This window comes from Cnephaeus nilssonii (genome assembly GCF_951640355.1).
Source record: "Cnephaeus nilssonii genome assembly, chromosome: 7".
NCBI classification, from domain to species: Eukaryota; Metazoa; Chordata; class Mammalia; order Chiroptera; family Vespertilionidae; genus Cnephaeus; species Cnephaeus nilssonii.
The window spans coordinates 102,962,357-102,980,923 of NC_137078.1; the positions used below are offsets into that span (position 1 = coordinate 102,962,357).

At 68.7% G+C, this 18,567-nt stretch overlaps 2 protein-coding genes across 5 annotated transcripts; one reads left to right on the top strand and one right to left on the bottom strand.

The window, feature by feature from the left end:
- Positions 1-14: 14 nt before the first annotated feature.
- PUSL1 (pseudouridine synthase like 1) lies at positions 15-3,066 on the bottom strand. 4 transcript variants are annotated; one of them, XM_079778208.1, is made up of 9 exons: positions 2,932-3,066; positions 2,669-2,726; positions 2,374-2,561; positions 2,078-2,227; positions 1,809-1,979; positions 939-993; positions 691-862; positions 462-581; positions 225-361 (listed from the first exon to the last, which is right to left on the bottom strand). In XM_079778208.1, the coding sequence occupies exons 1-8, from the start codon at positions 3,006-3,008 to the stop codon at positions 463-465; spliced, it is 990 nt and encodes a 329-aa protein (XP_079634334.1). In that variant the 5' UTR covers positions 3,009-3,066; the 3' UTR covers positions 225-361; position 462. The 4 variants fall into 4 exon arrangements, with proteins under 4 accessions (XP_079634332.1, XP_079634331.1, XP_079634334.1 ...); XM_079778207.1 differs by having other exon boundaries at positions 462-584; XM_079778206.1 differs by lacking the exon at positions 462-581 and having other exon boundaries at positions 15-361; positions 2,132-2,227.
- A 158-nt stretch (positions 3,067-3,224) lies between these two features.
- ACAP3 (ArfGAP with coiled-coil, ankyrin repeat and PH domains 3) lies at positions 3,225-18,328 on the top strand. Its single transcript, XM_079776550.1, has 24 exons — positions 3,225-3,902; positions 7,223-7,280; positions 7,921-8,040; positions 8,232-8,285; positions 9,456-9,514; positions 10,188-10,371; positions 10,850-10,894; positions 10,997-11,092; positions 11,178-11,252; positions 11,697-11,708; positions 12,204-12,316; positions 12,403-12,454; positions 12,579-12,679; positions 12,754-12,865; positions 13,120-13,328; positions 13,404-13,473; positions 14,138-14,232; positions 14,306-14,508; positions 14,649-14,753; positions 15,616-15,714; positions 15,802-16,022; positions 16,206-16,315; positions 16,423-16,533; positions 16,907-18,328. Exons 1-24 carry the CDS (start codon positions 3,856-3,858, stop codon positions 17,052-17,054), a joined length of 2,499 nt encoding a protein of 832 aa, XP_079632676.1. The 5' UTR covers positions 3,225-3,855; the 3' UTR covers positions 17,055-18,328.
- The last annotated feature ends 239 nt before the right edge of the window (positions 18,329-18,567 follow it).

Sequence of the window (18,567 nt, forward strand, 5' to 3'; positions counted from 1 at the left end):
CCTAAAGACCTCTTCATGTTTTATTTCTACTTCTGCGTCCAGGATGTTAATTCCCAGTGACAGAACCGAAGGCTGCTCGTCTTCCCGTCTTGGTGCTCACACCTGTCTCCTGCACCTACACCCAGGGCTGCCCGCCTGGGGCAGATGGGCACGCAGGGTGCTGGGGGCTTGGGGAGCAGGAGGCCTGCTGTGGCCCCCAGGCAGCCGAGTGCTTGACAACACAGGGCATGTGGTGTGCAGAACCAGGCAGGGTCCAGGGGCCAGGCCGGGTGAGCTGTGGGTGCTCTGACCTTGGCTCGGCACCTGCTATGGACCCTGCAAACCACGAGGCCAGAAGCTTTGGGACGGCTGGAGGCAGGACCTGTGGACGGATCCTAGGTCAGCTTGGGAGCCCCCCTCTCCCACTGGGGACCCGGGGGGGTGTGGGCTGAGGGGGCTCTGGCTCTAAGGGGCATGGGCACCTCACTCCAGGCTGCCTGCCTTCGGGCCACTGGTCTCCAGCCTGAAGTCTTCTGGCCAACCCGGAGCCTCCCTGCCCCCTGGTCCCTGGCTCTCCTGCTGGGCACAGCCTGGACTCCCAGCTGCTAGAACGACAGGGGAGGGTGTGACGGCATGGGCTCCTCCTGCAAGGACCCAGCCTGGAGTGGGGCCCATAGGGTACACGTAGGGGCCTTCCCAGGCACCTCTTACCGAGGTCTCTGAGGCCCCCGAATAGCACCGACTTCAGGAACAAGCCGTGGGCTGGGGCCACACGTGTCTGGTGCCTGCCCAGCGGGTCCCGGCTCTGGAGAATCATCTTCACCTGAGTAGGTGTCACAGCCCCCAGCCCCACGGCCACCAAGATCGCCGTCATCCTCCGCACCTGCAACCCAAGGCTCAGCCTGCCACCTGGGCCCGAGTTCCCACTTCCCCCGGGAGGGCCCCCGCGCAGAGCCCACCTGTCTGTACAGGAAGGACTGGCTCTCAAACTCCAAGCTCCAGAACTGCAGCCTCCTGGGGACATGGGCACCTGTGATGTCGGGGCCGCAGGGCAGCCCCAGCCGTTTGGCTCCCGACAAGGGAAGTGGGCTGGGCAGGGCAGAGGGCCCAGAAAGACGTACCCACCCTCTTCCACCCCAGGGGCCTCCTAAGGGAGGTGTAAACCCAGACAACTATCCCTTGTGAGAGGGAGGGGAGCAGGGCCTCGGGGAGATGCTAAGGTCCTGGCATCAGCTCGGGGCTCTGACATGTCTAAAGGCTGACCGTGCAGAAGTCCCTCCTCCCTTCAGAGCTGGCCCAAACTAGGAAGGTTCTAGAAGTCAGCAGCTGCCATGTGACCAGAGGCCCCTGGGACAGGGCTGGGGGCAGTGGAACCAACCTTGTCAGGCTGGGCCAGAACCAATGCCTGGTGCTCCCCCAGCAGGACCTTGTCAGCGGCTGCCAAGACCCATCCTGAGCGGTGAGCTCGGGGCCGGGCTGGGAGCCCTCAGGGAAAGCAGCCCTCGTCCTGTTCTCCGGCGGGGTGGGGGGGGTGGGGGGGCGAGGCGCAGCTGCAGGTTCACGGCACCAACTGCCCAGCACGCCCCCAGCGGGTGCCCAGGACGTCCTGCCTCTGCACGGCCCACTGTGCCCAGGACGGCCCCACTCCAGGCTGGGTCCTTGCAGGAGGAGGAGCCCATGCTCAGCCCTCACCTGTCATTCTAGCAGCTGGGAGTCCAGACTGTGCCCAGCAGGAGAGCCAGGGGGCAGGGAGGCTCCGGGTTGGCCAGCGAAGGTGCTGGGCCTAATACAGCCTCCATGGCCTCCAGCCTCCAGGCTGCTCTCCTCACCTGCTCTCCTGGGGGAGGACAAAGGGACTGGCTGGGTCCAGGGACACTGAGGCTCGACGCAGTGTGCGCACTGAGCTGGTAGAGGGGCTGCCGGCCGACTGGAAGGCGCTGAAGTCGTGTGTCCCCAGGAGGTGCTGGGCAGCCTCCCGCATGGCAGCCACGTCCAAGCAGCTGCAGGGAGCCAGGTGAGTGGTCAGGAGGAAGTGGCCAGCCAGGTGGGCCTGGCACATCCCCCACCCCCCTTCACTGCCACACACACCCACACTCACTCTGCTCGCAAGGCCCAGCATCGGTTTCGCTCAAACACAGACAGCTGGTCATACCGGGGGCAGCCGGTGACCAGGCGGTACAGGTAGGTCCTGGATGTCGCAGCGTAGCGGGCATGGAAGTCACTGGGCACACGGAAGGCCTGCAGGACCCTGTGGGAGTAACACCAGGGACATGACACCCCCCACACGTGTCCCCTTGGTACCTCCCCCAATACCCCGAGAAAGTCTGTCCAAAGTCCTCCCTGACTCCGCCTATAGCCGCGGTGGATGCGTAGGTCAGAGCAGCGGGTGCTCACCGGATGGCGGGGTGCCTCAGGTGGGTGTTGAGGGCCTCGGTCAAGACCTCGGGTGAGAAGGGCGGCTGGCCCGAGGGGCGCTGCACGTCCAGGTGCGCGGCATTGCTCAGGGCGTGGACCCCAGCATCCGTGCGGCTGGAGATGATGAACTTGACCGGCACGACCGACTTCAGCTTCTCGGCGGCCTCCTGCGGGGACAGCCGCCGGGGCTGGGCGGTCAGCGTGGGGCGAAGACCCCGAGTTCCCACCGGCACCGGTCGCCCTCCTCCCTCCCAGGCCACAGGCCGGCGCTCACCTCCAGGTAGTTCTGGACCCCGACCGCACGCTGGGCGCCCCTGACAGCCGCGCTCCCGCTGTGGGCAGAGGCGGGGCAGGTTAGCGGGTAGAGACCGCCCGCCCGGCCCCACTTTCAGCGGCCACCACGGCCACTCCCGGCCGGTGCCGGCGAGGCCGGAAGTGCAGATGCTAAAGCTCCCGCCCCCTCCTCGCGCCCGCTGCCCTTGGGGACCAGCTCCCGCGCTTCCCCGCGGGCTGCGGGCACGGGATGTCGGGACATACTTGAAGTCGGTGCCCAAGTACTGGAAGAACACGAGGTAGCGCGCCCGCACCGAGCCCGCGGCCGGGCCCGAGCCCATGGCCCGGCGGGACCGGACCAAGAAGAACCCTGGGGAGCGGAGGCCGCACGTGGGCCTGTGCGCGTGCGCACAGAGTCTGGCCACGCCCCGGTGGCTCCGCGCCTGCGCTTTGCGTTTGCCCCGCCTTGCAGCCCGACACGCCCGACCCAAGGCCGCCGAGGGCGGGGCAGCGGGGGCGGGGCCACGGTTAGGGAGCGGGTGCAAAGTACGGCTCGCTGTGGGGCGCGTGGGCCCGACTCGGGCAGCTGCATCCGGATGCCGCTCTCAAACCCCGCGCCGACCTGCACGCCCCCGCGTGCGCGCACTCAGACGCCCACCTGCCCACCCACTTCCCGCTGCCCACCCTCGCGGAGCGTGTGCTTCCGCTGAGGTCCCGCCCAGCGGGGTTTGCAAACGTCCCTAATTGCGCAACGGCCGGATCGCCGGAGAGGGCGTGCCCACGCCTGGCGGTCCGGCGATGGCTCCGACGCCCCGCTGCTGCTGAGCCCGCTTTCCTCCCCGACCTGGAGCGGCCCGGGACTGGGGGGCGGATCGTCGGGGCAGGCGGAGCCGCGCGCGCCAGCGGCCGTAGGGAGGGCGTTTGGCGACGCTCCCCGGCGGTGACAGCGGGCGGCTGACTTTGGCGACGCTCCCCGGCGGTGACAGCGGGCGGCTCCCGCGCGCTGCGGACTTTGGCGACGCTCCCCGGCGGTGACAGGCGGGGCGGGGCGGCGGCGCGGCGGCCTCATTCCGGAGCGGGCGGGCGCGGAGCTCGGCGCGGGCGGGCGGGCGGACGAGCGGGCCGGGCCGCCGAGGATGCCGCTCGGGGCGCCGCGGTCCTGGAGCCAGTGAGCGCCGCGCCGCAGCCATGACGGTGGAGTTCGAGGAGTGCATCAAGGACTCGCCGCGCTTCAGGTGAGCCCGCGGGCGCGCCCTTTGTGGCCGCCGGGTGGCCGCCCCCTCGGGACAGCGGGGCGGCCGGGGGAGGGGCGCGGGCTGGAGGCGTCGGCGCCCCCTTTGTGTCCGGCGCGGGAGCCGGTGACGGGAGCGGGAGGACCCGCCTCGGACAAAGCCCGCAGCGCGCGGGACGAGCCGACGGAACAAAAGATGCCCCTTCGCTGGTCACCTCGCACGGAGGGGCGCGCGTGGGGCGGGGCTGCGCCAACGGCCACCTCCCCATGGAGTGTCCACCCCCGCGTTGTGCGGGCACCGTCGTGCCGGCCACCTGCCCGGTGCCAGGACCGCCCTGGCCCTGCGGTCCCGCTCTGGCCGGGCTCTGGCCGGGGATGTCGGGGTGAGCGGGGCGTCTGTCCTGCCTTCTGTCTGGGTCCCTGTGCCCAGAGCTGCGATGGGGGACAGTCATCTGGAGCCCCGTGTGGGGCCGGGGCTGCTTGGCAGAGGTGACCTCAGGGTCGGGGAAGGGAGCTGGGCGGAGCAGCCTGGTCGGAGGGTCTGGGCTGTGGCCCGTCCCGGGTTCGTGTCTTTGGTGCTTCCTGGGAGAGAAGGCGTGCTCACCCGTGTGCAGCACACGTTCCCCGTATGTGTGTGTGTGCCTTAACCACGCACTTCATGTGCTTTGGGGTGCCAGACCCTGGATGTGAATGTGTAGGTGAGCTGTACCCCTGCGCTGGCCTGCTTGGTACATGTGTGCACGCTAGCAATGGGTGCATGCACGCGTGTCACCTGTGACTTCTTGGTGTCGACATGTACATGTACTGTGTGTTTTACATGCTGGTGTGAGTGTTGCCACTAAACACGCATGTTAACTTGTTCATGTGTATCCCAGCACTGGGACATGCATCTCTGCACGTGTGTCTGCGTGTGCACTGTGCCACCACACACATGCACCTGGGATGGCCCAGGAGCATGTCTACTGTGCCTCTGTGCACATGAGCGCTTGGTCCCGTGTAGTGTGCGTGCCCGGTCCCTGGGGTGTGCCAACAAGAGGGCCCGTGTGTGCGTGCAGCCCCCCTGAAGCCAGCCTCTTGCACAACCGCCTCACCAGGGAGGCTGGGATGAGGCGTCCGGTCGGGCCAGAGGGGCCCCAAGCCCTGGGCAGAGGGAGGGGTGTGAGCAACGCACGCACTCATGATTCTGGCCCCCCCTCTGCCCACTGTCCTCCAGGACCAGCGGTGGACGGAGTGTAGCCAGGGCCTCAGCTGGGGCTTGGTCTGGGCCCCGCCCGCAGAGCCTCCTGCTCTTCCTCCCTTTGCGTGGACGAGTCCTGGCCCACCTTCCCCGTCAGGCCCGGGGCCCCAGCACCCAGTCACCTCTGGGCCTTCCCTCCCCCACCAGCCTGTTCTGCCTGTGGCTCCCGCCGTGGGTGCGGTGGCTTCGCTGTGCTTCCCTGGGCGGGGAGGGGCTGCCCGTGAAAGTGCCCGCCCCGGCCTGGGGGGGCTCAGTGGATTCCCCGGGACCCTGGTTTCGGGCTGGGCTGAGATTTAATGGGGGTGCGAGGCCGTCCTGAGGCTGCAGCTGAGGATGTAACCTGGGCTTCCTGGAGGTTGGCCTGGAGGAGGCAGTCAGGGTCCGGCCGGCCAGGAGGATGTGGTCAGTGATGTGGGGCCATGTGACCCCAGCCCTGGGAGGGGGAGCTGGCCTGTGTGCTCTTGGCCTGGGGGGAGCCCCACAGCCCCCATGCACGTGGTTAGGGGGACCAGACGCTCTCAGACAGGCCCGGGCCTCCGCCCACCTCTTGTACTTGGTGCCCCCTCCCTAGGGTGGGGCGTCAGGCACTGAGTCATGGCTTTGGTGGGGGAACCACCGGCCTCTCCCTCCTCCCCGTCCTCCAAGCTGCTGAGGAAATCCTGGAGGGAGGGCAGGAGAGGCGGCCCTGGTCCTAGGGGCTGGGGAGGAGGCTGGGAAGGGGGCTGGGGAGGGGGGCTGGCCCAGGCCCCGGGTGGCAGCTCTCTGTGCAGCTGCCAGGGCACTTGGGGTGCTGGGGCTCCCGCTGCAGCATCCTCTTCTGGGTGGGTGGGCCTTCCCTGCCTCGGGAGGGACTCTGAGGGGACCCGAGAGGCCACAGCAGAGGTCAGGGTCCCTGGGCCACACACCTCGGGCCACACTCGGGCTGTTGGGACAGGCAGTCCTGGGTGGGCTGTGGGCACCCGCGGGGGCCGGGGCTGGGACAAGGAGTCACCCCCTCTGACCCCTCTGCTCCGGGATGTATTCCCCTGAGCCCCTCAGACAGGAGCCGTGTCCTGCCAGGAGGCAGGTGGGGACCTCACGAGGTCCCTGCCCCCTCCCCCCAGCTCCCCCTGGAGGTCATTCTGAGCTGCACCCCACCTGAGGGACCAGGTCCTACCCCCAGCAAACCTGGGAAATCCTGGCGCACGCCCCCCCCCCCCTGCCCGCCTCCCCTCTGCCTGACCCCACCCAAGGCCTGTCTCGGGAGGCCTGAGCCCCATTCCCTCGTCCCTCAACCCAGGAGGCCAGATGGGCCCAGCTCACCAGCTGAGGGGGCGAGGGGCACCGGGATACTGGCCTGATTTTCCTATTTCCTGTTCCCGGAGCATTTGGGGGGGAGGGATGTCACGTGCCTGATCCATCTGCCTCTGCCTTCCGGGGATTCTCCTGTCCTTGGCTCCTCTGGTGATGTCATGTGTTAACTCTCCCCTCCCCTCGCCCCTCCCGAGAGAGCTCATTGTCAGGCTGCGGGGGGAGGGGGGCGGGGGGGGCGAACCTGACCCACCCCTCTCCTGGCAGATGGTGCCATTCTTTCTTGTTTGGAGGTTGGGGGTGTCTGAGCGAGCCAGAGAGGTTCTGGCTGAGACAAGCGAGCTGCAGGGGCCACCAGGCTGGGGAGCCCAGTTGGAGTCGGGCTGGGCAGGGGTGGCTGGCGGCCCTGGCCCCACCCTGCGTGTGCACCTGCACTGGGGTTCCGGCCCCTCTTCTGTCCTCAGGCTGCTGACCTCTGTACCCAGGGCCACAGCAGCCCAGCCCCAGATTGGGGGGGGGGGGGCGGTCACATGTGACAGGGCCTCTTTCTGCCTGGGGTGGTGGTGGCTCTGGGCAGCTCGAGTCCACTGGACCTGGGTTGCTGTCCTGCCTCCTCTCCCAGCTCCGCTTCCTGGCCTGTCTGAGGGCCGTGGGGCCGCGCGTCAGCCGACAGGAGCAAGCAGCTCTGCGCCAGCAGCCCCCATGGGGAGGGGCATGGGGAGGTGAAGACCCAGCCTGACCCGAGGTCAGGGCAGCTGGCTGCGGGCTGACCCCTGGCCGACCTCTTCTCATCGCAGGGCGACTATCGACGAGGTGGAGACAGATGTGGTCGAGATCGAGGCCAAACTGGACAAGGTGAGGGGCTGGGGTGTGTGGGCTCCAGTGCCGCTCCCTGCCCCCAGGCCCGGCCACTGGTGTGTGTGCACGCACGTGTGCGAGCGCAAGTGTGTTGCATGTGGGGCATGCGGCCCGTGTGCGTGCACGAGACGTGGCTGTGTCCCCTCACCACAGCTGTACCTACCATGCCCGTCCCGGTGCACACGCTGCACACACATGTGTGCGCCTCCGGGTCTCCCTTCAGGTGGGGGAGGCTGCTGGTGCGTTCCCTCCAGAGAGTCTTCAGGGCCAGAGACAGCCGCTGGGAGGCTGTGCCTCTGAGTGACCAGGTTGGGGGCCGAGGGGGACTCGGGGGAGCAAGGAGGGGCGCACTCCTGAGCCCCCTCGGTGGCGGGTCCTGCTGACTCTTGGCCAGGCCCACATGCCCACCCGCCCCGGTTCTCTGCTCGGCCTCCCTGTCCTGCTCCGACCCCCCGCTCCGGAGCCAAGGCCAGTGGCTCAGGATGGAGTGCGGGCCGTGGTGGTCCCCCCAGCCTTGGGCAGCTGTGTTCTGGGCACTGCCGGGCCCTGAGCTGCATTCCGCTGCCCCAGCGCTCGGCAGCGGTGAGGGCCGGTGCAGGCCGGTGGCCCGGGTGTCACACCCCCGTCCTGTCTGCAGCTGGTCAAGCTGTGCAGCGGCATGATCGAGGCCGGCAAGGCCTACGTCACCACCAACAGGCTCTTCGTGAGTGGTGTGCGCGACCTGTCTCAGCAATGCCAGGGAGACACCGTCATCTCGGTGAGGGCCCTGACCTCCGGCCTCTCTGAGGGCAGGCACGGGCAGGCAGCCCCTGAGGGCGCCCAGGCCCCGGGAGCATGTGGGCATCTGTGCGGGCGGCAGGGGCGGCTCTGTGGCCTGTCGCCGGGAAGGTGCTGGCGCTCGGGGGCATGGCTGACCCATCTGAGTGAGGGTCTCCCCCTGCCCCCCAGGAGTGCCTGCAGAGGTTTGGAGACAGCCTGCAGGAGATGGTCAACTACCACATGGTGAGCCTGCAGGTGGGGTGACGCGCACGAGGGCCCGTCCCAGGGCCTGTCCGAGGGGCTAAGCGGCCGGCAGGGCCAGCTCTGGGAGAGCCCACGCCTCGGCTCCTGTCTGTGGGGTGGGAGACGCTCTGGAGGGCCACCCAGGGCCCCCTCACCAGCAGGGTCTCCAGCCGTGCGGTGCAGCGAAAGCACCTTCCAGGCTGACCCCCCGGCCCCTGGTGACTCGGCCTCGCTGCTCCCGGGCAGGTCTGGATGACCTCCAGCCCTCGGGGCCACCAGCACAGCCACCCAGCACAGGCCTGAGGCACACGTGGGTGGCTGGACAGCGGCCTGGCAACTGGAGCCCCAGACTAAACAAGGGGCCCCACCCCCCAGGGGAAGTTCAGAAATAAACCAGCCCAGAACATCATGTCCTGCCCTGTCTGTCTGTCTGTCTGTCTGCTTCCAGATAGGCCCCCACGTGGGAAGGTCTGATTCTGGGCCCCCACATGGGCAGGTCTGATTCTGGGCCCCCACATGGGCAGGTCTGATTCTGGGCCCCCCACGTGGGCAGGTCTGATTCTGGGCCCCCCACGTGGGCAGGTCTGATTCTGGGCCCCCCACGTGGGCAGGTCTGATTCTGGGCCCCCCACGTGGGCAGGTCTGATTCTGGGCCCCCCACGTGGCAGGTCTGATTCTGGGCCCCCCACGTGGGCAGGTCTGATTCTGGATCCCCTAAGTGCTCGAGAGCCCTCCAACTCCCCACAACCACCCGCCCCTGCTCCTAGGCCAGTCCTTGGGAGCTCCGCTCCGACCCCATCCTTCCTACCGCAGGCTGGTCCTCCCTAAGGTGGGGTCCCAGGGTCGGAGGCGGGGGTGTCACAGGTGCTCTGAGGGTGGGGCAGAGGAGGGGCCCATCTGGGACTGCTCTGGCCTCTGGTCTGGCCGAGAGCCAGGAGGGGACGTGGCAGGTGGTCACAGCTGTCGCCTCTGGGCACCGACCCAGGGCTGGGGCCACCCCCGCTCCCCTAGACCCTGTGAGGCCGGCTCCGTGGGGACGACGGGCTGGGGCCCAGGCTGGGCTGGGCGGGACTTTCCCTGGTTCTCACCTGAGAGGGATGGGGGCCTGGCCCCTGGGGTCTTGTGGGGACAGACCACTAACACCCCCCTGTCCCGTGACCCCCCCCCCAGATCCTGTTTGACCAGGCCCAGAGGTCCGTGCGGCAACAGCTCCACAACTTCATCAAAGAGTGAGTGGCTCGAGGCCCCCGGGCCCTAAGGGGGTGCCTGGCCTCTCCCAGCCTGGGAGGGGCCCATGGTGATTTCTGTGCTGGATCTGGGGGTCCCGGGGCCTGTCTGGGAGGGGCCTTGGCCCCAGGCCTCAGGCTCTGGGTGGGGGCTCAGCGTGGGCAAAGGCTTGGAGGGGGACAGGGCTGGAGGGTAAGGTGAGGGCCTCGGGCGAGGGGTGAGGGCATGACCGTGGGAGGAGTCAGGGTGGTGGTGGGAGGAGGTGAGGGTTGGGCGGGGGTCTGGGCTCAGCACCTGTGTGTGCAGTTGGGGTGCCTATGGGATCCCCAGGTGATGTCACATTGAAGTTGGGGGCCTGAGCCTGGAGTCTGGTTGAAGCTGGGGGTCACCCCAGGCTGGACTGACCTTAGGATTGAGGTGGTGAAGGGCAAGGGTGGGCCCTGGGTCAGGGAAGGGGTCTTGAGGAGGAGAGGAGGGAGAAGAAGGGGGAGGCGGGAGGGGGAATGAGGGGGACACCCAGTTCGATGGCTGCAGGGGGGTGCAGGCAGGGAGGCAAGGAAGGGAGGCCCTGCCCAGGAGCACGGAGTGAGGCTGGGAGCAGGGAGGGCATTTCAGGAAGGGGAGACCTCATGTCCACCCCCCCGGGAGCCCCCGACCTGACCCCGCCGCCCCCAGGGATGTGCGGAAGTTCAAGGAGACCAAGAAGCAGTTTGACAAAGTCCGGGAAGACTTGGAGCTGTCCCTGGTGAGGAACGCCCAGGCCCCGCGGCACCGGCCCCACGAGGTGGAGGAGGCCACCGGCGCCCTGACCCTCACCCGCAAGTGCTTCCGCCACCTGGCACTCGACTACGTGCTCCAGGTCAGCGCTGGGCACGGAGGGGCCGGGTCCTGGCGTGGGCCGGGGGGGGGGGGTCCTGCAGACGGACGGACGGACGGAGCTGACCTCGGGAGGGGTGCTCCTGGCTCCAGAAAACTAATGCCAGGTCTTGGGAAGGGACCAGGTCGGGGGCAGCCACAGGCCCAGCGGTGGGCACAGGCTGGCTCAGGGCTGGGACGAGCCCGTGGCGGCGGCGGCTGCGGGTGGAGGCCGGGGAGACCTTGCTGAGGGTGGAGCAGGGGTGGGAGTTCCGGACTTTGCCCGTGGGAGGGACCCACCATCCTGACATGGGAAGGGTTCCGGACCACGGGAGGATGGGGTTGGCCCAAGGGCAGGGATATGAAGATGAGCTGGGGGTCTCAGGGAACCACAAGCAGCCTGAGTGGACTTGGTGGCAAGGTGCAGGCCGTGGGCTACCTCGACCCCGACACCCTTTCCCGGTTCACCCCTCCCCCGGCAGATCAATGTCCTCCAGGCCAAGAAGAAGTTTGAGATCCTGGATTCTGTGAGTGCCTGGCGCGGGGTGGGCGGGGGCACTGCCCTGGAGCACGGGCCTGGGCAGCGGGGGTGCTCGGCAGGTGGCCTCACCTGCGCCTCCCGCCTGCAGATGCTGTCCTTCATGCACGCCCAGTACAGCTTCTTCCAGCAGGGCTACAGCCTGCTGCACCAGCTGGACCCCTACATGAAGAAGCTGGCGGCCGAGGTGAGCCTGGGGGAGGGGAGGGGACGGGCCCAGCCAGGGTCTTGGGGAGAGGGGTCCCTTCCCTCCCTGACGCCACTTCCCACAGCTGGACCAGCTGGTGATCGACTCGGCCGTGGAGAAGCGGGAGATGGAGCACAGGCACGCGGCCATCCAGCAGCGGGTGAGGCCCCCACCGCCCTGCACTGGGGATTGGGGGTGCGAGGGGCACCCCATCCCGCTGACCTGGGAGGCCCCTGGCACATACAGACGCTTCGTCCCTCCCCCCAGGCCTGCTCACTCTGCTGGGATCCCCATCCGTAGGGCCTCACCGTGATGGAGCAGGAGGGAGGGTGGCCCTGTGTTACTTACTTAGAGGCCAGAGCAGGGTGGGCAGGGGCCAGTGAATGCCCCTCTTCCTTCAAGGCCAGGGTCGCCTCTGGGGCCTCAGGCGCTGGCTGCTACTGGCTCCTCTTTGGTCACCTGCCAGACGGCTGCCCCCACACTGCCCAGGGTGGAGTGGGCTGTAGGCAGAGCTGCCATTTCAGTCACTAGAGCCTGGGCAGGTGGGGGGCTGGCACTCACTGGCATTCTCTCTCTCCTTCCACCCCCTTCTGCTCCATCCCAGACACTGCTGCAGGTGAGTGGGCTTTGCCCTGGGCTGGGGGGCGGGGGTGTGGAGTAAGGGGAAGGCCAGATGGGTGGGGCCTCCGCCCTCCCTTTGGGGGGGGCACTTCAGCACCAAGGACACCTCCCAGGCACCGGTGGGCGCTGCACTGTCCCCGGAGGCTGGCACCAGCGAGGACTCGGGCTGAGCCGGGAGCGTCCCCCGTGGGAGTGGCAGCAGCTGTCCCTCCCTCCCTGCCCCCACTCAGCCAGGGCAGCAGGTGGCTGGGCCTCTGCTCCCACCGCCGCACACAGGACGCACTCAGGGTCCCCCCAGCCTGTGAATGGAGCTCTGTCGCTGGGAGCAGGCCCAGCTGGCAGCGTGAATGGGGACCCGGCGGCGGGCGGGGGGGCGGGGGGGCAGCTTCCTTCCTCACCGCACAGCCTGCTGTTCTATGGGGCTGGGTGGGGGCAGGGCCGTGCTCAGGTCCGGGGTGGGCATTCACGGGGGCCCGGCTCCGACCCCCAGGACTTCTCCTACGATGAGCCCAAAGCGGAGTTTGACGTGGACGCGCCTAGCGGGGTGGTGATGGAGGGCTACCTCTTCAAGAGGGCCAGCAACGCCTTCAAAACGTGGAACCGGTGAGGGGGTCCTTCTTGGGGGGCAGGGCACTGGGGCATTCGTGAGGTCAGCCTGCCTGACCCCTCCTGGCTCAACCCCTGCCCAGGCGCTGGTTCTCCATCCAGAACAGCCAGCTGGTCTACCAGAAGAAGCTGAAGGTGCGTGCAGGCCCCTCCCACCTGGGCCCGGAGTGACAGCCCTGGGCATCACGCCTGAGTGGTCGGGGGGCAGAAAGCACGTGGGGGGTCAGGGCGGAGCTCGAGGCCCGTGCTCTGCCCGCAGGACGTGCTCACCGTGGTGGTGGACGACCTCCGCCTGTGCTCCGTGAAGCCGTGCGAGGACATCGAGCGGAGGTTCTGCTTCGAGGTCGTGTCGCCCACCAAGTGCGTATGCCCAGCGGGCGGGCCGGGGCTGGCGGGAGGGCCTGTCTGCCGGGCCTGACGTCCTCGCCCCACAGGAGCTGCATGCTGCAGGCGGACTCCGAGAAGCTGCGGCAGGCCTGGGTCCAAGCCGTGCAAGCCAGCATCGCCTCCGCCTACCGGGAGAGCCCGGACAGCTGCTACAGCGAGGTGCGGCCCGCCAGCGCCCTCCACGTGCACACATGGCCCCCGTGGGCTGCGTGCCAGCATGTGTGGGCAGGGCACGGGTACACGTGCATGTGTGGGCATGTGCATGTGAGTGTGCCTGCACACGTGTGTGCATGGGCTTGGCTTCAGGCTCCAAGCCTGTGCGGGTGCCTCCGGCGGGGGAGGAGGTGGGGGCCCGTTGGGGCAGCCAAGGCTGGAGCTCCAAAGGGGCTGAGTGGCCCCTCACCCGTCCCTAGAGGCTGGACCGCACAGCGTCCCCCTCCACGAGCAGCATTGACTCGGCCACGGACTCCCGGGAGCGTGGCGCCAAGGGCGAGAGCGTGCTGCAGCGCATGCAGGGCGTGGCTGGCAACGGCCAGTGCGGCGACTGCGGCCAGCCGGACCCCCGCTGGGCCAGCATCAACCTGGGCGTGCTGCTCTGCATCGAGTGCTCAGGCATCCACAGGTGGGCCCGTGGGCGGCCGGGCAGGGGCGCCAGGCCGAGACGCCCCGGACTCACCCCTGCCTCCCCACTGTCTAGGAGCCTGGGTGTCCACTGCTCCAAGGTGCGGTCCCTGACGCTGGACTCATGGGAGCCTGAGCTGCTGAAGGTGTGTGGGGGGCCATCACAGGCCACCAGCCGCCTGCACGGGGTGCAAGGGCTGGTTCTGCAAGCCAGGGTGTCTGCGAGCCAGGGCTGGGGCCTGGGGGTGTCTGCAGGCTGGGGGTGTCTGCAGGCTGGGGCTGAGGCCTGGGGGTGTCTGCAGGCTGGGGGTGTCTGCAGGCCAGGGCTGAGGCCTGGGGGTGTCTGCCGGCTGGGGTGGGGATGTCTGCAGGCCGGGGCTGAGGCCTGGGGGTGTCTGCAGGCTGGGGGTGTCTGCAGGCCGGGGCTGAGGCCTGGGGGTGTCTGCAGGCTGGGGGTGTCTGCAGGCTGGGGCTGAGGCCTGGGGGTGTCTGCAGGCTGGGGCTGAGGCCTGGGGGTGTCTGCAGGCTGGGGGTGTCTGCAGGCCGGGGCTGAGGCCTGGGGGTGTCTGCAGGCTGGGGGTGTCTGCAGGCTGGGGCTGAGGCCTGGGGGTGTCTGCAGGCTGGGGCTGAGGCCTGGGGGTGTCTGCAGGCTGGGGGTGTCTGCAGGCCGGGGCTGAGGCCTGGGGGTGTCTGCAGGCTGGGGCTGAGGCCTGGGGGTGTCTGCAGGCCGGGGCTGAGGCCTGGGGGTGTCTGCCGGCTGGGGGTGTCTGCAGGCCAAGGCTGAGGCCCGCACGCCCTGTCTCCCGCCAGCTGATGTGTGAGCTGGGAAACAGCACGGTGAACCAGATCTACGAGGCCCAGTGTGAGGGGCCGGGCAGCAGGAAGCCCACAGCCAGCAGCCCCAGGTGAGGTGGGTGCAGCACGGAGGGGGCGGCAAGCCCCAGGCCTGAGCGCGGCCTCATGTCCACCTCGGTCCAGGCAGGACAAGGAGGCCTGGATCAAGGACAAGTACGTGGAGAAGAAGTTCCTGCGGAAGCCACCCTCTACACCCGCCCGGGAGGCCCCTCGGCGCTGGCGGGCCCTGAAGTGCCCCGGCCACCACAGCTCGCCCCGCGCCCCCACCGCCCGCCGCAAGGTCCGGATGGAGCCTGTGCTGCCCTCCGTGGCAGCTCTGTCCTCAGGTGGGCGGGCTTCTGGCTCACCTGGACGGCCGTGGGGGTGGGGGAGGGCTGCAGCGGGGCCGAGGCCAGACCCCAGGGAGGCCAGGGCTGGCGGGCAGGAGACAGGGCCCAGGGTGACCGCCTGGCCTCCCCCTGCGTAGGCGCCGTGGAGCGCAGGTTCCGCCGGGACTCCCTCTTCTGCCCCGACGAGCTGGACTCCCTCTTCTCCTATTTCGACGCAGGGGCTGCTGCGGCTGGTCCACGCAGTAAGTGCTGCGAGCACCCCGGCCCCGCTGCACACCAGGCAGGGCTCCCCGGGATGGTGTACCACGTGGCCATTTGCTGGGGGATTGTCAGGAGGGACAGGACTCGGAGGTGGTGTCGTGGGGGGCTGGTCTGGAGTGGGGAGAACGGGGTCATGCGGGCCTAAGGCTGGGATAGTACCTTGAGGGGATGGGGGCAACTAGGGCATCGACTTGGAGACCAAGGTCATGACCCCTGAGTGGTGTGTGTGTGTGTGTGTACTGTGTGCACACAGGAGTAGGTGTGTGTCAGGGTGAGCACACGGGTGTATTTTGTGGGTGTCCATGTGCACCTGTGTGCTGGGGGCCTGGAAAACTCGGGACGCACATCTTTCTCACCCCTCTTGGGGTTGGGGGGCAACTGCCGTACCTCGAGTTCTCCCCCGAGGGCTGCCTGCTAACCGGCGTGTGGGCAGGAGGCAGGGCCCTCGGCCAAGAATTGGCAGGCTGACTGCGGGCAGCAGGGGGCGCTGCCTCACCGTCCCTGAGCCTGGGCTCTTGGGGGCTGCCCTTGGCTGAGCTGGGCCGAGACTGTTGGTGCTGCCTGGGGCCGCCTCCAGGGCTTGGCCAAGACCCCACCCCTGGGCGGTGACCTCCTGGCATGCACCGGCCACCAAGGGCTGAGCACCCACAGCCTCACACGCCCACCCATCCTGCCGGCTGACCTGCCTGTGGGTGGGTGCACGTGGGCCTGCGGTGGCTTGTTTTGTCCCCTTTTCCCCATCCTAGCAGGACTCCCGCTGCCCCCGGGCATCCCCTGGAGGATGGCTGGGGTCTGGGGAGGCGTCAGGGATACTCAGGACCCCTCTGCCCATGGACCCCGCAGGTCTGAGCAGCGACAGTGGCTTAGGGGGGAGCTCCGATGGCAGCTCGGACGTCCTGGCCTTCGGCGCGGGCTCCGTGGTGGACAGTGTCGCTGAGGAGGGTGGGTGCCCTGCCGCCCCAGCCCTCCCCCTTCCACTCCCCCACGCGGGGCCTGGTCACCGCCCTGACCGCACCCCTCTCCGCGCAGAGGTTGCGGAGTCGGAGGACTCCAGCGGCGAGGCGGATGGAGAGGCGGAGGCCTGGGGGCTGGCGGACGTGCGCGAGCTGCACCCCGGGCTCCTGGCGCACCGCGCAGCTCGCACTCGCGATCTTCCCGCGCTGGCCGCGGCGCTGGCCCACGGGGCTGAGGTCAACTGGGCCGACACGGAGGACGAGGGCAAGACGCCACTGGTGCAGGCCGTGCTGGGGGTGAGCGGGGCTGGGCGGGCGCCAACCCGTTGGCCTCTTCAAGCTTCTCCTTGGGTGGCTTGTACCCAGGCCCCTGTTGGAGACCGGGCTCGGTCCTCGGCCTGGTTCCCGGTCCGGCAGGGGTGCCCGGGACCCTCCTAGCAGCCATCCCCTGGGCTCAGCATGGCCTTCCCCGCTCCCTAGGGCTCCTTGATCATCTGCGAATTCCTCCTGCAAAACGGGGCGGACGTGAACCAAAGAGACAGCCGGGGCCGGGCACCCCTGCACCACGCCACGCTCCTGGGCCGCACCGGGTGAGTCGCAGGTGCACGTCCTGCTCACCGTGGCGCGGGTGGGGCGGGGGGGGGGGGGGCGGGCGTGTGGCCTGGGCGCACCCCAGCTCATCTCCTCCGCCCCGCAGCCAGGTCTGCCTGTTCTTGAAGCGGGGCGCCGACCAGCACGCCCTGGACCACGAGCAGCAGGACCCTCTGAGCATCGCCATCCAGGAGGCCAACGCGGACATCGTCACGCTGTGAGCGCGGGCGGGGTGTGGGTGCCTTAGAGGGGCGGGGCGTCGTGGGGCGGGACTTGGTGCCTTAGAGGGGCGGGGCATCGTGGGGCGGGGTTTGGTGCCCTAGAGGGGCGGGGCGTCGTGGGGCGGGGTTTGGTGTCTTAGAGGGGCGGGGCGTCGCGGGGCGGGGTTTGGTGTCTTAGAGGGGCGGGGCGTTGTGGGCGGGGCTTGGTGTCTTAGAGGGGTGGGGCGTTGTGGGGCGGGGCTTGGTGCCTTAGAGGGGGCGGGGCGCCGTGGGGCGGGGTTTGGTGTCTTGAGGGGATGGGGCGCCGTGGGGGAGAGGAGCAGGGCGCCTTGGGGCTTGGGTCGCGCCCTCACTCTGCGCTTCCCTCAGGCTACGTCTGGCACGCATGGCCGAGGAGATGCGGGAGGCGGAGGCGCCCCCAGGCCAGCCCGGCCCCCTCGCGGTCAGCAGCCCCACGGAGCTCCAGTACCGCAGGTGCATCCAGGAGTTCATCAGCCTCCACCTGGAGGAGAGCTAGGGCGGGCGGGCCTGGGAGCGGGGAGACCGGCCACCTGGCCCTTTCCGGAGTGACCGGCGCCCCAGCAGCCTGCTCTGCCCTCCGTGGAGCTGCCCGGACCGGCAGGGGGAGGGACCCCAGCCCCGATTCTCCTGAAGCCCCACGTTCCCCAGAGGTGCTGACCCTATGTCCTCAGGTGACTCCTCCCTCGGGGCCTGGGCTGCTCAAGTCACAAACCGCTCTCAAGGCTCTGGGTCCCCTCGTACCACCCGTCCCCAGGGCGTGTACTTCTGTGTCCCTCGGACCCGGGGCCCATGTCACCTTGTGTCCTTCTGTCAGGGGCCTGTGTCACGTGTGTCCCTCTGTCCAGAGGCCTGTGCCACCGTGTGCCCCCCCTTTATTGCCCCAGACACTGACCTGCTAGCTGGGTCCGTCCTGTCCCCCCAGAGCCCCTGCACCAGGCCCTCCCCGAGGCTGGTGGCTGGCCATCAGCCCCTTGCCAGGGCAGAGGGGCAGCCCATCCAGGGAATCAACCCGTGTACCTCACGTAGTGACCCCAGCGTCCAAGCTGGGCTTCTCGGGTGCTGGGGGGTATGTGGCATGGGGTCTCAGCCCTGGCTGGACGCAGGCGTCCCAAGGCCACGTGGCTGGCCACGCGGGCCTCGTGCCGGGCAGCCCTAGACCGTCCCTGCCTCCTCCAAAGTGCTGGGCCCAGGGCAGGTGCATAAAGGACTTTGGCACTTTGCACCCCTGCATCTGACGTTTCCTCGTGGACTGAGTGGGTTTTCTACAGCCACTGTGTTCTCACTTGTCTCGCCTCGTTTCTCTGGACTCTGGAGGACCTCCTTGACCCCAGCTCTGTCTGCTGCCGGGGGGAGGCCCCTGCAGCTCTGCCCCCCACTTGCCAGCTTACCGCCTGGGCAAGGCCCTCGGATGGGTCCCAGGTCCCTCCGCTCACTCCCCAGGGCCCACACTGCCTTCTGCGTTCCCTGTTCCTGGAGCCCTGGGCAGTGCTGGGCCTCTCCCCCACGTGGGTCCTTGTCAGGCCAAGGCCAGTCCGTTGGTCACTATGCAAAGGCTGCCCAGGAGGCTCCATGGGTGGCAAGGTGGGCACTGACCGGGCCCCCCCAAGACCCTCACCTGCAGGCTGTGACCCCTAAAGAGCAGAATTAACTCCTTCCTCTCTTCCTGCTTGAGCTCTGCCCCACCCACTGCCTGTCAGTGCCTCTCAGGCTGCTGAGACCGCCCACTCCAGATCACTCAGTAATAAACTGCCGCTTGCACCGCTGCCGCTGCCGCCGTCAATGGCTCACCTGCCTCACTCCGCTGTCTCAGCCGGGGAGGGGGTCTCTGGGTGCCCGGCCTTCACGGAGGGGTGCTGAGTAGGGTGGGATCAGAGCCCCACAAGGATGCAATAGGCAGAACCCAGGGCTTGATGGAGGGAGGCCTTCTCTGGTGAAAACTGACTCCTGACACCCCAGCTCCCATTCCGGGCCCCTCTGCTCTTCTCTGACCCGGACTGTGGCTCCTGGTA